Source organism: Phaenicophaeus curvirostris, chromosome 1, assembly GCF_032191515.1.
Source record: "Phaenicophaeus curvirostris isolate KB17595 chromosome 1, BPBGC_Pcur_1.0, whole genome shotgun sequence".
Taxonomy (NCBI): Eukaryota; Metazoa; Chordata; class Aves; order Cuculiformes; family Cuculidae; genus Phaenicophaeus; species Phaenicophaeus curvirostris.
In genome coordinates, this window is record NC_091392.1 from 73,635,026 (window position 1) to 73,647,069 (window position 12,044).

The window sequence follows — 12,044 nt, forward strand, 5'->3', positions numbered from 1 at the left end:
CTGGGCTGGAATCTCAAGGACATGGTATGGCCCTGGGTTTCACATGCCTATGTTACCTAAACATAAAGGGCTCTGCTTGTTAAGCACCCCAAATTACGCAATGATTAGCATGATTTATATGTTTGTCTACATCCCAGCTGCAAGGCCATTTGAGTGTGTTTATAGTTTCTCCTACTATGTTCCAATAGCTTATGAACACAGCCTTTCTCTGGCAGGTTATCTAGTGTGCTGTAAGGGTTTTCTTGGCTTTGCTCAACAACGGTCCTTTAGGTCAAAATCCATGAGGTATTGAAAGTCTGTTAAGTTTAGAGTTTTCTTCTGTCATAGTTGACCTCTGTGTGAGACCTCAGCCTATCTTTAGAATCATAGAATGGTTTGGGCTAGAAGGGACCTTTAAGTTCAAACCGCCCTTCCATGGGCAGAGACACCAGTGAATCAGGTTGCTCAAAGCCTCATTCAGCCTGGCCTTGAACATCTCCAGGGATGGGGCTTCCACAACTTCTATGGGCAATCTGTTCCACCCTCACAGGAAAAACATTTCTTCCCAATACCTAATCCAAATCTCCCCTCTCTCTGCTAAAAGCTGTTACCTCGTATCCTATCCCTGCACTCCCTTGGTCTGTTCAGCCTGGAGGAGACTGAGCAGGGACCTCACGGCAGTTTACTGCTTCCTCACAAGGGAAGGAAAATGAGCTTATCTCTTCTCTCTGGTAACCTATGATAGGACCTGAGGGGATGGCAGGAAAATGCACCAGGGGAGGGGTAAGTTGGACTGAGTGGTGCAGTTGTCGCACTGGAAGGACAAGATGTAATCCAGAGGGACGTGGACAAGCTGGAGAAGTGGGCCTGTGAGAACCTCATGAGGTTCAGCAAGGCCACGTGCAAGGTCCTACTCCTGGGCTGGGACGATCCATGGTTTCAATACAGGATGGGGGATGATGGGATTGAGAGCAGCCCTGACGAGAAGGACTTGGGGGTGCTGACTGATGAGAAGCTAGATATAAATCAGCAATGCATGCTTGCAGCCCTGCAGGTTGACTGTATCCTGGGCTGCATCAAAAGAAGTGTGGCCAGCAGGTCAAGGGGGGTGATTCTGCCCCTCTAGTCCTCTCTTGTGAGATCTCACCTGGAGCATTGTGCCCAATTCTGGAATCCTCAACATAAGAAGGATATGGAACTGTTGGAAAGGCTCCAGAGGAGGGCTACAAAGATGATCAGAGGTCTGGAGCACCTCTGCTATGAGGACAGGCTGAGTGAGTTGGGTTTGTTCAGCCTGGAGAAGAGAAGGCTCCAAGGAGACCTTATAGTGACCTTGCAGTACCTGAAGGGGCTACAAGAAAGCTGGGGAGCGGCTGGAGAGGGAAAGATTCAGACTAGACGTAAGGAAGAATTTCTTCTCCATGAGAGTGGTGAGGCCCTGGCACGGGTTGCCCAGGGAAGCTGTGGCTGCCCCATCCCTGGAGGTGTTCAAGGCCAGGTTGGATGGGGCCTCGGGCAGCCTGATCCAGCGGGAGGTGTCCCTGCCCATGGCAGGGGGGCTGGAACTGGATGATCTTTGAACCCTTCGAACCTGAACTATTCTAAGATTCTATGATGTTGTGATTCTACGATTCTGTGACCTTAGGGAAAGATTCTTCATTCAGAGCGTGGTGGAGCGCTGGAGCAGCCCCCCAGGGAAGCAGTGATGGCACCGAGCCTGGCGACATTCGGGAAGCTGTGAGTGTCGCGGGTGTCCCGCGCAGGGACCCCCCCGGCTCCCCTCCTTCTTTCTGCACTGGGCGCGCGCGTCCTCCCGCCCTGCAGGGGGCGCGCCGCCCCCGCGCCGCCGCCCCGGAAGTCACCGCCCCCGCCCCCCGCGGGCCTTGGCTGCGGCGGCGCCATGGCGGACCGGCTGACGCAGCTGCAGGACGCGGTCAACTCGGTGAGGCGGGCGGGGCGCTTCCCGCTGCCACCGGGCCCCTCGCCGGCGGGGAGCGGGGCAGGGGGCCGGCGCCTCTGCTCTGGCTGAATCCCTCGATTTGTGTCGGTGTCTTCTCCCACCCCCCGCTCATCCTCGTCCCCTGGGAAGCGCTGCGTGTGTTTTGTATCGGACAAGATTTCCCTCTCGGATATCAGGGCAGGCCTTGTGAAGAGCGGCTGAGAGAGCTGGGGTTGTTTTAGCCTGGAGAAGAGAAGGCTGAGGGGAGACCTCATTGCTCTCTACAACTACCTGAAAGGAGGTTGTGGAGAGGAGGGTGCTGGCCTCTTCTCCCAAGTGACAGGGGACAGAACAAGAGGGAATGGCCTCAAGCTCCGCCGGGGAGGTTTAGGCTGAACATTAGGAAAAATTTTTTCACAGGGTCATTGGGCACTGGAAGAGGCTTCCCAGGGAGGTGGTTGAGTCACCTTCCCTGGAGGTGTTTAAGGGATGGGTGGAGGAGGTACTGAGGGGCATGGTTTAGTGATGGACTCGATGATCCAGTGGGTCTCTTCCAACCTTGTGATTCTATGATTCTTCTGGGGCGTGCCTCCTCCTGCCCCTGCGGGTTTGGGTTTAGTGGGTTTTTTTGACAGAGCAAAAGAAACTGACCTAAGATATTAAAACTAGCGAACTAAAAGTTCTCTCTGACTCAAGAAATTCAAGATGGTGTTTAAATAACCTTCTTTTTATAATCCTAAATATCTCTCCCTTTTTTTGCCCCTTCTTTTCCCACCCCCTGCTCATCCCCAGGAAAATGCTGCGTGTATTTTGTATCAGATGATATTTGTCACGTAGGGTATCAGGGCAGGCTGTTTTGGGACGTGCCTCCTCCTGACCCTGCGGGTTTGGGTTTAGGTTGTTTTTTTGGGTTTTTTTTTGAGAGAGTGAAAGAAACTGGCCTACGGTATTAAAACTGGTAAACTAAAAGTACTCTCTGATTTGAGAAACTCAAGAGGATATTTAAATAGCAACCACCTTATTCTAATCCTGAATCTTTATTTTTTTCCCCCCTGCTTCTTCCACCCCTGCCTCCTCATCCGCAGTCCCCAGGACAATGCTGCATCTATTTTGTATCAGATGATGTTTGTCACTTAGGATATCCGGGCAGGCTGTTTGGGGACGTGCCTCCTCCTTCTCCTGCTGTTTTTGGTTTGTTTTTTTTTTACAGGGAAAAGACTCATAGAATCACAAAATGCCAGGTTCAAAGGGACCTCTAGGATCATGTCATCCAAGGTTTTTAGGTGATCTATAGGTTAAATGAGATGGCCCAGCACTCTGGCAAGCTGAGTCTTAAAAGTGTGCTGTGTAGAGGAATCCACCACTTCTCTCAGGAGATTTTTTTAATGTTTTACTGCTCTCATGGTGAAAAACGTCCCTTTGGAATGCAGTCAGAATCTCCTGAGGAGCAACTTACACCCATTACTCCTTGTCTTTTCTCTGTGCCTCCTTGTAAAAAGAGAGTCTCCCTTTACTGAAACTGAAGAAACTGACTGAAGTTATTAATATTGGCAAGCAAAGTAGAAGTTCTCTCTGACTTGAGAAATTCAAGATGGTATTCAAATAACCATGTTATTCTAAACATGAGTCTAAACATAAGTCTTTTTTTTTTTTTTTTTTCCTTTCCTCCCTTCTCCCATCCCCATGCCCATCCCCCAGGAAGACATTGCACTTATTTTGTATCAGATGAGATTTCTCTCTTAGGATATCAGGGCAGAGCATTTTGGAACATGCCTTCTCCTGCTCCTGTGGTCTCTGCCACTGCACCCGGGCTTGGCCATTGCATGTGTGAGGGGCTGCAATTCCCTCTCCCCACCATCTACTTATCTACTTCTCCCAGCCCCGAGTGCTCGCAGACCCCTGGGAGTCGGGGTTGGGCTGGACTGCTGCACGGGGTCCACTGGGGCGCAAAATAAAATCGAGATGGCTTTAGCGATGAAATGAATTAATGATCTTTTTACTGCTTGCAGCTCGCAGACCAGTTTTGTAATGCCATTGGAGTGCTGCAGCAGTGTGGCCCTCCAGCCTCTTTCAGCAACATTCAGACAGCAATAAACAAAGATCAGCCTGCTAATCCAACAGAAGGCAAGTCTTCCTGCATCTGCTCACTCAGTAGGAACATGTACTGACATAGGATGCTCTCTAATTCAGAAATCTGTGCTCTGCTTCACGCTCAGCAAACAATCCCACCAGTAACTGGAGGAGTGATTAAAGTTAAGTCCTAAATGGATGTCAGCTGCACTTGCTGCATGGGATTGTGATAGCAGAAATGTAGTTTTAAGCGTGTGCTGGTTTCTTTGCACAGATACAGTAGCCCTACAGATGTAAACCATTTTAATAGGACTGCTGCAAGAGATTGTTAGTGAGTTGTCCATTACTCCTACGAAATCTTTTTACCAAGAATTTCTGTTAGTTTTATCGAATCGTGTATGATATTAAAATTATTTGTGTCATAAACTTTTAGTTATTTGTGTTTCTATCACATGTTTATTTCCTTATTGCCATTTGTGGTTTTGCTATTGGCTGTTTTAATTTTATTTGACAGAGAAAAGAAACTATCCCTAGATATTAAAACTGGCAAGCAAGCTAGAAGTTCTCTCTGACTTGATAATTTCAATATAGTTTTAAAATAAGCATGTTATTCTAATACTAAGTCTTTTATTTATTCTTCCCCTACGCCCACCCCCAATCCCCAAGAAAATTTTGCTTATATCTTGTATCAGAAGCAGTTTGTCTGTTAAGGTGTCAGGGCAGACTGTTTTGGAGAGCAGCAGTGCACTTTCTAGGACTGTTGAATGCTAGTTCTTAATTGGTCTGTGGTGGTTTTCTTTCTGATACTGCAATTAGTTGGAAGAGCCAGCTTACGGGCATGTTTGCTTCCTTCTCTTACCTACTGCTGTTTCAGGTGCCAGCATCAGTGTGGTGCCAGGAGCTCGAGGTTTTGTTAAGGTCATAACATGCAGGTCATGAATGACTTCCCCTTTGGTTAGTCTTTTCCTAAAACTCTAATATAGTCACTTCAGTAGAATCATACAGCCACATTAGTGATGGTGGTGGGGCAAAACAAAACTAATGGTTGTTTGTCTTTAGATTTAAAGTCTTAGTAAAAAGGCTTTAAAACTCTGCTGGTAAGCACTGTGGTGACTCTGAGTAAGCTTTAAATGAGTGCGTTGATTTTGTCGTTTGGTGGTGGTGTTTTGTTTTTCCTTTTTTTTTTTTGTTTAAGTGTACCCTTCCTAGAATCTTAGAAAGGTTTAGTTTGAAGGGACTCGTAACGATCATCCAGTTCACCCCCTGTCATGGGCAGGGATACATCCCACTGGATCAGGTTTCTCCAGGCCTCATCCAACCCAGTCTTGAGCACCTCCAGGGATGGGGCATCCATGACTTCTCTGATCAAACTGTGCCAGCGCCTTACTACCCTCACAGGAAAACATTTCTTCCTAATATCTAATCTAAATCTTCCCCTCTTTCAGCTTAAAAACGTTACCCCTCATCCAATTCCTGTACCCCCAGCTTTCCTGTAGTCCTCTTTGAGTATGTCAGTATCTTCTATACGTTTTTGCCACAGGTCATTCATGAACCAAGCAATGTAAACAAGATCTTAAATTATAAAGTAAAAAGGGCTGTTTCAGTATTTTAGTGGTAGTAACGAACTTAATTCAAGTTGAATGGGTGCAGTTCCATATGGAAGGGTTTGGTTTTGACTTACAGTGCCTCTTACTAAAAGCCTATGCAGTTCTATGAGGTTGTTGAACTAAGGTCTGTTACCAACTTCCAATCTTTTTCCATTTCTCAGGGGCAGTTTAACTTTTTTTCTGTGGCTGAATAGGATTTTTGTTTTTAAATAAAAAAAGCTCAAATTCTTTCACTAATGATTTGTTGCTTAACATAATTTAAATAATCCATCTGTTTGAATCACTGTCTTTCCATCATCTCTGGTGTTCCTCTTTTGTCTAGTGGCAGATTTTAAGGCAAGGATTGAAAAGCTAAATGAGTTTCTGGCTAACGTAGTGACTGGGACACCTATTACTGGCTTTAGTAATTTCTTAACTGGCTCAGCTTTATGGGGTTTTAGCTGTTTTTCTCACTTGTACAAACCCCGCCCCTTTGTATAACCTGTTATCTTGTTTCTTGTTTAATCTAAGATTGGAATCAAACTACCTTGATTGCTAATTATGGCTGAGTTCTCATCAGTTGTTATACTGTTGTTTCCTTCATGTAGGAGAATTCTTAACACTTGCAATACCGCAAGTCTGTAGAATTTTCTGCGCTGTGTGAGCAGAATTATGCTTATTCCTAATAATGTACTGAGTGGGCTGGTTTTTCTCTTTTTTTAAAGAGTACGCCCAGCTGTTTGCAGCATTGATTGCACGAACTGCAAAAGATATTGATGTTCTAATAGATTCCCTGCCTAGTGAAGAATCAACAGCAGCTTTGCAGGTAAGAATGTTCTTAGTTAAAATATCAAAAAATAACCAAAGGCAAACTTCTTCCTTTATTTTTAAATGCATTTCTTGCTCTCTAGGCTATATTATCTTGAAAAATTGCTTCAATATAAACCTGAATTTTTCATGAGGGCAGCCTGTGAGCACTTTATAGGCTTAGTGGAAATACTGAGCTTGCATTTTGTTCTAAGTAAAATTATACTCAGTGAGAATACTTTAAACTTACTTTTCTGTTGTAATGCTTTTTTAAAAAAACAAGTGCTTTTATTGTAACACCACAATACTGGAAATTGCTACCCTTTTTGTTTTCTGCAGCTGTTCAAATATTAATACAGCAGGTGCAACAGTACTGATGCATTGTGGCTTTGTTGTTGGGTTTTTGTTTTTTTTTTTTCTGTTGGATAATCTTTCATACTGTCTTGCTCATTAGGAGCATGTTTCATTTTGTGGCTGCAGAGCCAAGGCTTTACAAAGCCTTTTGTCCTTTTACAATGTTTCTGGTTGCTAAAGCCTTTGCAGGGTATCCTTTAAGTACTCCAGCTCTGTCACAGAACAGTTCTTTCACAGTTCAGCAATAGCGTTCTTCTTTGGACCAACCAGTCTTAGTCCTTCTGGGTTTTTTCTCCTCTCTTTTGACCAGCAGTGCTCTAGGAGGAGCTCGAGAACTGACAGCAGCTACTGGCTAAGTAGAACTTGGAAGTGTTGCTAATCACAGTAGTTGCTGAACGTACTAATTGGGCCCGTTAACACCAGCATAATTCCATGTAACTGCATATTTAATAGCTGAAGACAGCTTTCCTGCTGCAGACAAATTACAGGCTGCTTCCACAATTGAGCAGGGTCTGATCAAAGTGACAGTTGATGCAGAGAAGATAGGGTTCTTCAGAAAGAGAAGCTGGTTTTCAGGGGAAGCGTGAGATGGTACTGGAACAGTTTCTTGCTCTGTTAATGCAGAATCTTGTTTCTGGTCTTTTCTGTTTAGCGAGTTTTTGAGTTAAGTTAGTTTGGATTACACCTATTAATGACTCTAATTTTGATTTTTATTTGCTCTTGTTTAATTTGGTGCAGTAGTGAAGATGCATATATTGACATTCTTTAAAAAGACTGTTTTAAAGGTGCTTGTAAAATATGTGGTATAGATTTTATGGAGAAGTGGAAGTGGTAGATAGAAATTACTTAGGCCGATTTGTTTGTTTGGGGTTTTTTTAATACTAAGGCTGTTTTGTTATGTGTTTCAAATCTGAAGCTTGCCTTAAATGATGATGGAGGCTGCTACACAAATGCCTGACACAATCTACTCAACACTTTTGAGTCTCCTTGTGGTGAAGTTGGCAGAACACGTTCTGCTCAAGTCTGTGGCTTATCTGCAGTCGCCTTTTTAACAACTGAGACTGAAATAATTCAGCTGGATTCTGAATTTGAAATTCTTCGCTTTTGTCACCTTCCTTCTCTAACCGGTTCTCTAAGGGCTATCAAATCTTTCATGCATATATTAACGTTGACTAAAGACAACAATGTTGTGAAACAGAAGGTGAATATGTAGATAGCATTTGCCAGTTAGTTTAAGCATGACTTTCTAAGGACCTGCATAACTGCTTTAAAAAGTATCAGGTTGAAACTAACTTGTTTTGTCTGTTCTGCTATCAAGTCAGAACAAGCTTTAGTATTTTAAAATTTGGTAGATGTTTTAAGGTATTAAAATATTTTTAAGTTAAAATATTTTATTTCATTAAATTTTGTCTGACTGAAAAGCAGTTTGGGTTTGAAACAAAATATTGAAGAAAAAATGGTTAAATAATGCAGTTTTATCTGAAATATGCTGTTTAGTGGAAAGGTTTAAGTTTATGCTTACATCTCGCTGAGCACCTTTCAGTGAGGGGGTGGGGAGAGGGATAAATACTTCTCATAAAAAAAAGCTGTACTGAGCCAAAAGTCGTAATATGAAGTGAACATCTCTGTTTTGTGGGTGGTTTTGTCTTTACTCGATGTAGTTATGCACTGACTTAAGCTGCAGCCTATATAACGGGTTGCTTTGAAAATGCTAGTATGTAGTTCTGGGATTAAAGCGAGAATCTCTTTTTTTAGGGAGCATTAACTGTTCCATCGCCATCCTTTAGTAGCAATTTTGTATTATATTTGAAGAGCTTTACTTTTCTCCCTTTTTTTTAAAGGCTGCTAGTCTATATCGACTAGAAGAAGAGAATCATGAAGCAGCTGCCCGTCTGGAAGAGGTAGTTTATCGCGGGGATGTGCTGCTGGAGAAGATCCAGAGTGCCCTGGCAGACATCGCCCAGTCGCAGCTGAAGACGAGAAGCGGCACGCACAGCCAGCTCCTTCCAGACTCGTAGCGCCAGGTGGCAGCACACCCCTGCCCAACCGAACTGCAGAAAGAGGATTGGAAACAGCTCGCTCTGTGTCCCCGGGGAGCTGGAACACCCCTCCGGGCTCCAGTGGGACTCTGGAGTGTTCTGATTGTCAGTAAAGCATCTTTTGTCAAAGCTCAAACTGCAGGATCGGTGGTTCTGTTTGAGAATTATGTATATTGATGTGTTTTCTTGACTTAAAATACTCACATCTGAGTTTTCTGTTCATAAATATGTCTGACTTCAATCTACCATCTTTATTACACAGGCCTTAGTTTCTAAGGGGAATTCAGAAGGAAAATATATTAAGAATATTTGTGTAATTTGTTCACTCCTCCTTTCAAACTTCTATGATCTTGGTGTATTTTTTGTAAGGCTTAAACACAGACAGACTTGCATTTGCCAAAATTCTATGGAGACAGTGCTAGACAACATTGTGAATACAGCGGTGGCCATCTGTTTTAATTAACAGAAATGGTAATTAAACATTTGTATTACTACTTGGCTGGTTTGCCACACTTTACAGAGCTAGTAAAAGGGTAATTAAACTCTAATGTTTGCAGAGTAAGTGTTATTGATGTTGTCATATCGTTTAAAAAAATTAATCTGCAGGTATGTGATATTGGCAATTATTATTGTTTGTAATTCACAAATGCACTTTGACTCCATTGCCAATGACGCACCTGCTCTTACTTGCTTGTGCCATTTCTCTGCTTCTACTGATGTTCTGCATTCTTGTGGCAACTGGTGAATGCCTTTAAAGCAAACAGTAATGAGGAAGCACTGGATGACCGGGAAGAAATTAGCAATGAGGAAACTGAAAATAACTTCTTACGTAATGTTGCTTTTCAGTGTAAGTAATGGCTGCCGTGTGAATGCTGTGATTCTGAACAGTAAGAAGCCGGTTGTCCCAAACATGCTCTATGGAGTGTTTTAGTTTTATCTTCATGTACTAAATAAATTTTTGCCCCTCATCTTGGGATTCTAGAAATACCAACATCTTTTTTTGGATATGAAAAAGCCCACCAGATAACGTAGGGTTCGATGCATGATTGTGGAGCTGAACTGTTAGCCATTTTCTGTATTTTTGAGTTCCAGCCTTGCATTATTGTGCGATGCTGTTTATTGCTGCCTATCTGCTCATTTCCTTATCAGAATGACCTACTTCTGTACGCTGGATGATTCATTAGCTTGGAAGTGACACATGTCCCTGTTGCATATGGACGGATAAGAGCAACTCAAATATGTCTTCAGCACGCTGAGGGATTAGATGCAGCCACTCCACTGACTACACCAGTGAAAGGAAAGGTATAACATGGCACAGGATAAATCTTACCTACAGCCTGTTTTGAAGATTAAAAAATACAAAGCTGTTCTTACCTGTATCAAATACTAAAGCTGAATTATCTGCTCAGACTGGTATTTAATTAAATATTTAATATTATTTTGTAAAATTTGCATATATGTAGTCAAAAATTTAGTCTGCTGTTGTGAGGCTCTTGTACTCCAGATTCTACAGACTGCAGAAGGAGTTGGGGAAGTGAACAGGCTGCAGCACAGCCCCAATTCTGTAATGGTATCTTTAGTAAATCACCGCAGCCCAGTTCTTTTTAACAAGCCATTTAAGTATGCCCATGTCCTGGGGATGCCTGAGGGCCCAGATTTTCATTTGAAGTCAGTCAAGAGGTCTGATTTTGCTTTGTTTATTTGGGTTTTTTTTGTTTTTTCCGAGAAAAAACTGCACTTAGTGCATATCAAGTTGTTTGGGGGGTGGATTTGTTGTTTGCTTGTTTTTAAGCTAGTGGACTTAAAAAACTGAGAATTACATGTGTGATCTTTGCTTCTGTGGCGTTTTTTTTATTTTATTTTATTGAGGTGCCTTCATTTGGCACTTGTACATTGCTGGAAGATGGGTCAGATAGTAGATTCCGTGGTATAGTTTAATGTGTGCATCTCTCTTCCCCAGACTTGTTAACTTGGAATCTTTCACTGTGGGAAATGGCATACACCTTCAGTAACAATACTAATCTTTTGATTTCATGTCTTTCTGCTTTTCATACTTGAAAACTGCTGTATTCCTGCAGCCTGATATTGCCTAGGTGTGGAAGCTTTTTAGTTGCTGTTTGTTGGAATATACTAGCCCACTTTATGTTGAATTGTACATTAGTAGCAAACAGTTCACACTTAGAAGTAAATTTTCACCAGAGATGTAAGCTCCCTGGTGAGCATCTGTGGTTCTTCAGTACTTTACCTGTGTCTACTTTAGTGAGTGTTGCCAATTTCATGGAGATGCAGTTTGTGTTCCAGTTAAAAACAAGTAACGCAATAAAGCAAGAGAGCCAAAGCTGCTCATTTTTCCTTGAGAAATAATGTGAAGTTTGAGTGAGCAGTACTACAAGATGCATGTCCCCCTCTAGTTCTTGTGTGTTGTGTTGCTGGAGTAGCTGTTGTGAGCCTTTACCTGCTCTTTTACAGACTGCAGCTCACTCGAGCGAGGTTGTGTACCTTTTGCTGGGCTCTGACACGAAGGGGGAAACCCACCAATTTGCTACAGCTGTCTAATGGACAAAGCATTGGGGCTTGGAGATGTGGATTCCTTTTCCCGCTATCATGGATGTGCTAATTCATCCAGCCCCTGCTGTTGGAGTTTAAACATCTCTGTTTAATAAACAATGTGTAATGGTAGTGATCTCCTTAGAGGGCTACTCTGACAAGGATTGTAGGATATGTAGAGTTTCTATACTGTTTAGCACCCCAACATTCAGTATATAAAAAAAAGGTGCAGGGGTGGGGAGGCAAATCCCTTTGGAAGAGGGCATTGTATCCTCCCTGAGAAGTCTTGACTGCCTCCAGACTTTTAAAACTGGAGAGAGGGAAGGTGGAGGAGGGAAAAAAACCCTACGGTAACAGCTGCTAACAAACATACCAGGTTACATGTGAGAGAGCTGTGAAAGGAAACTGGTTGAGAGGAGAATAAATGTTGGTAAAGCATCATGGGAAGAAAACAAAAGTATTGAGCAAGATGGAAAACTGTTCTGCCTATTATGTTGGACAAGGAGTACTGCCCAGTGAACAAATTGTGCTTTCAAGAAAGATAGCACAGAGCATAATGGAAAATTCCATTGAAAAACAATCTCAACCACTTCAAATGAGCAGGAGCATTTCATGCTGCAAATCCATACAGTCCACTGGCAAAGATGTTGGAATCAATTTAGTAAATAAAAGCGGCTGATCAAAGCCTAGTATTCTTTACTATAAACAACCATGCGTGAAGGA

General features: G+C 42.9%; 1 protein-coding gene across 1 annotated transcript; it reads left to right on the forward strand.

Annotated features, from left to right (window-relative positions):
• Positions 1-1,847: 1,847 nt before the first annotated feature.
• On the forward strand, positions 1,848-11,018 carry MED21 (mediator complex subunit 21). Its single transcript, XM_069862945.1, has 4 exons — positions 1,848-1,921; positions 3,928-4,042; positions 6,300-6,400; positions 8,577-11,018. The coding sequence occupies exons 1-4, from the start codon at positions 1,880-1,882 to the stop codon at positions 8,751-8,753; spliced, it is 435 nt and encodes a 144-aa protein (XP_069719046.1). The 5' UTR covers positions 1,848-1,879; the 3' UTR covers positions 8,754-11,018.
• The last annotated feature ends 1,026 nt before the right edge of the window (positions 11,019-12,044 follow it).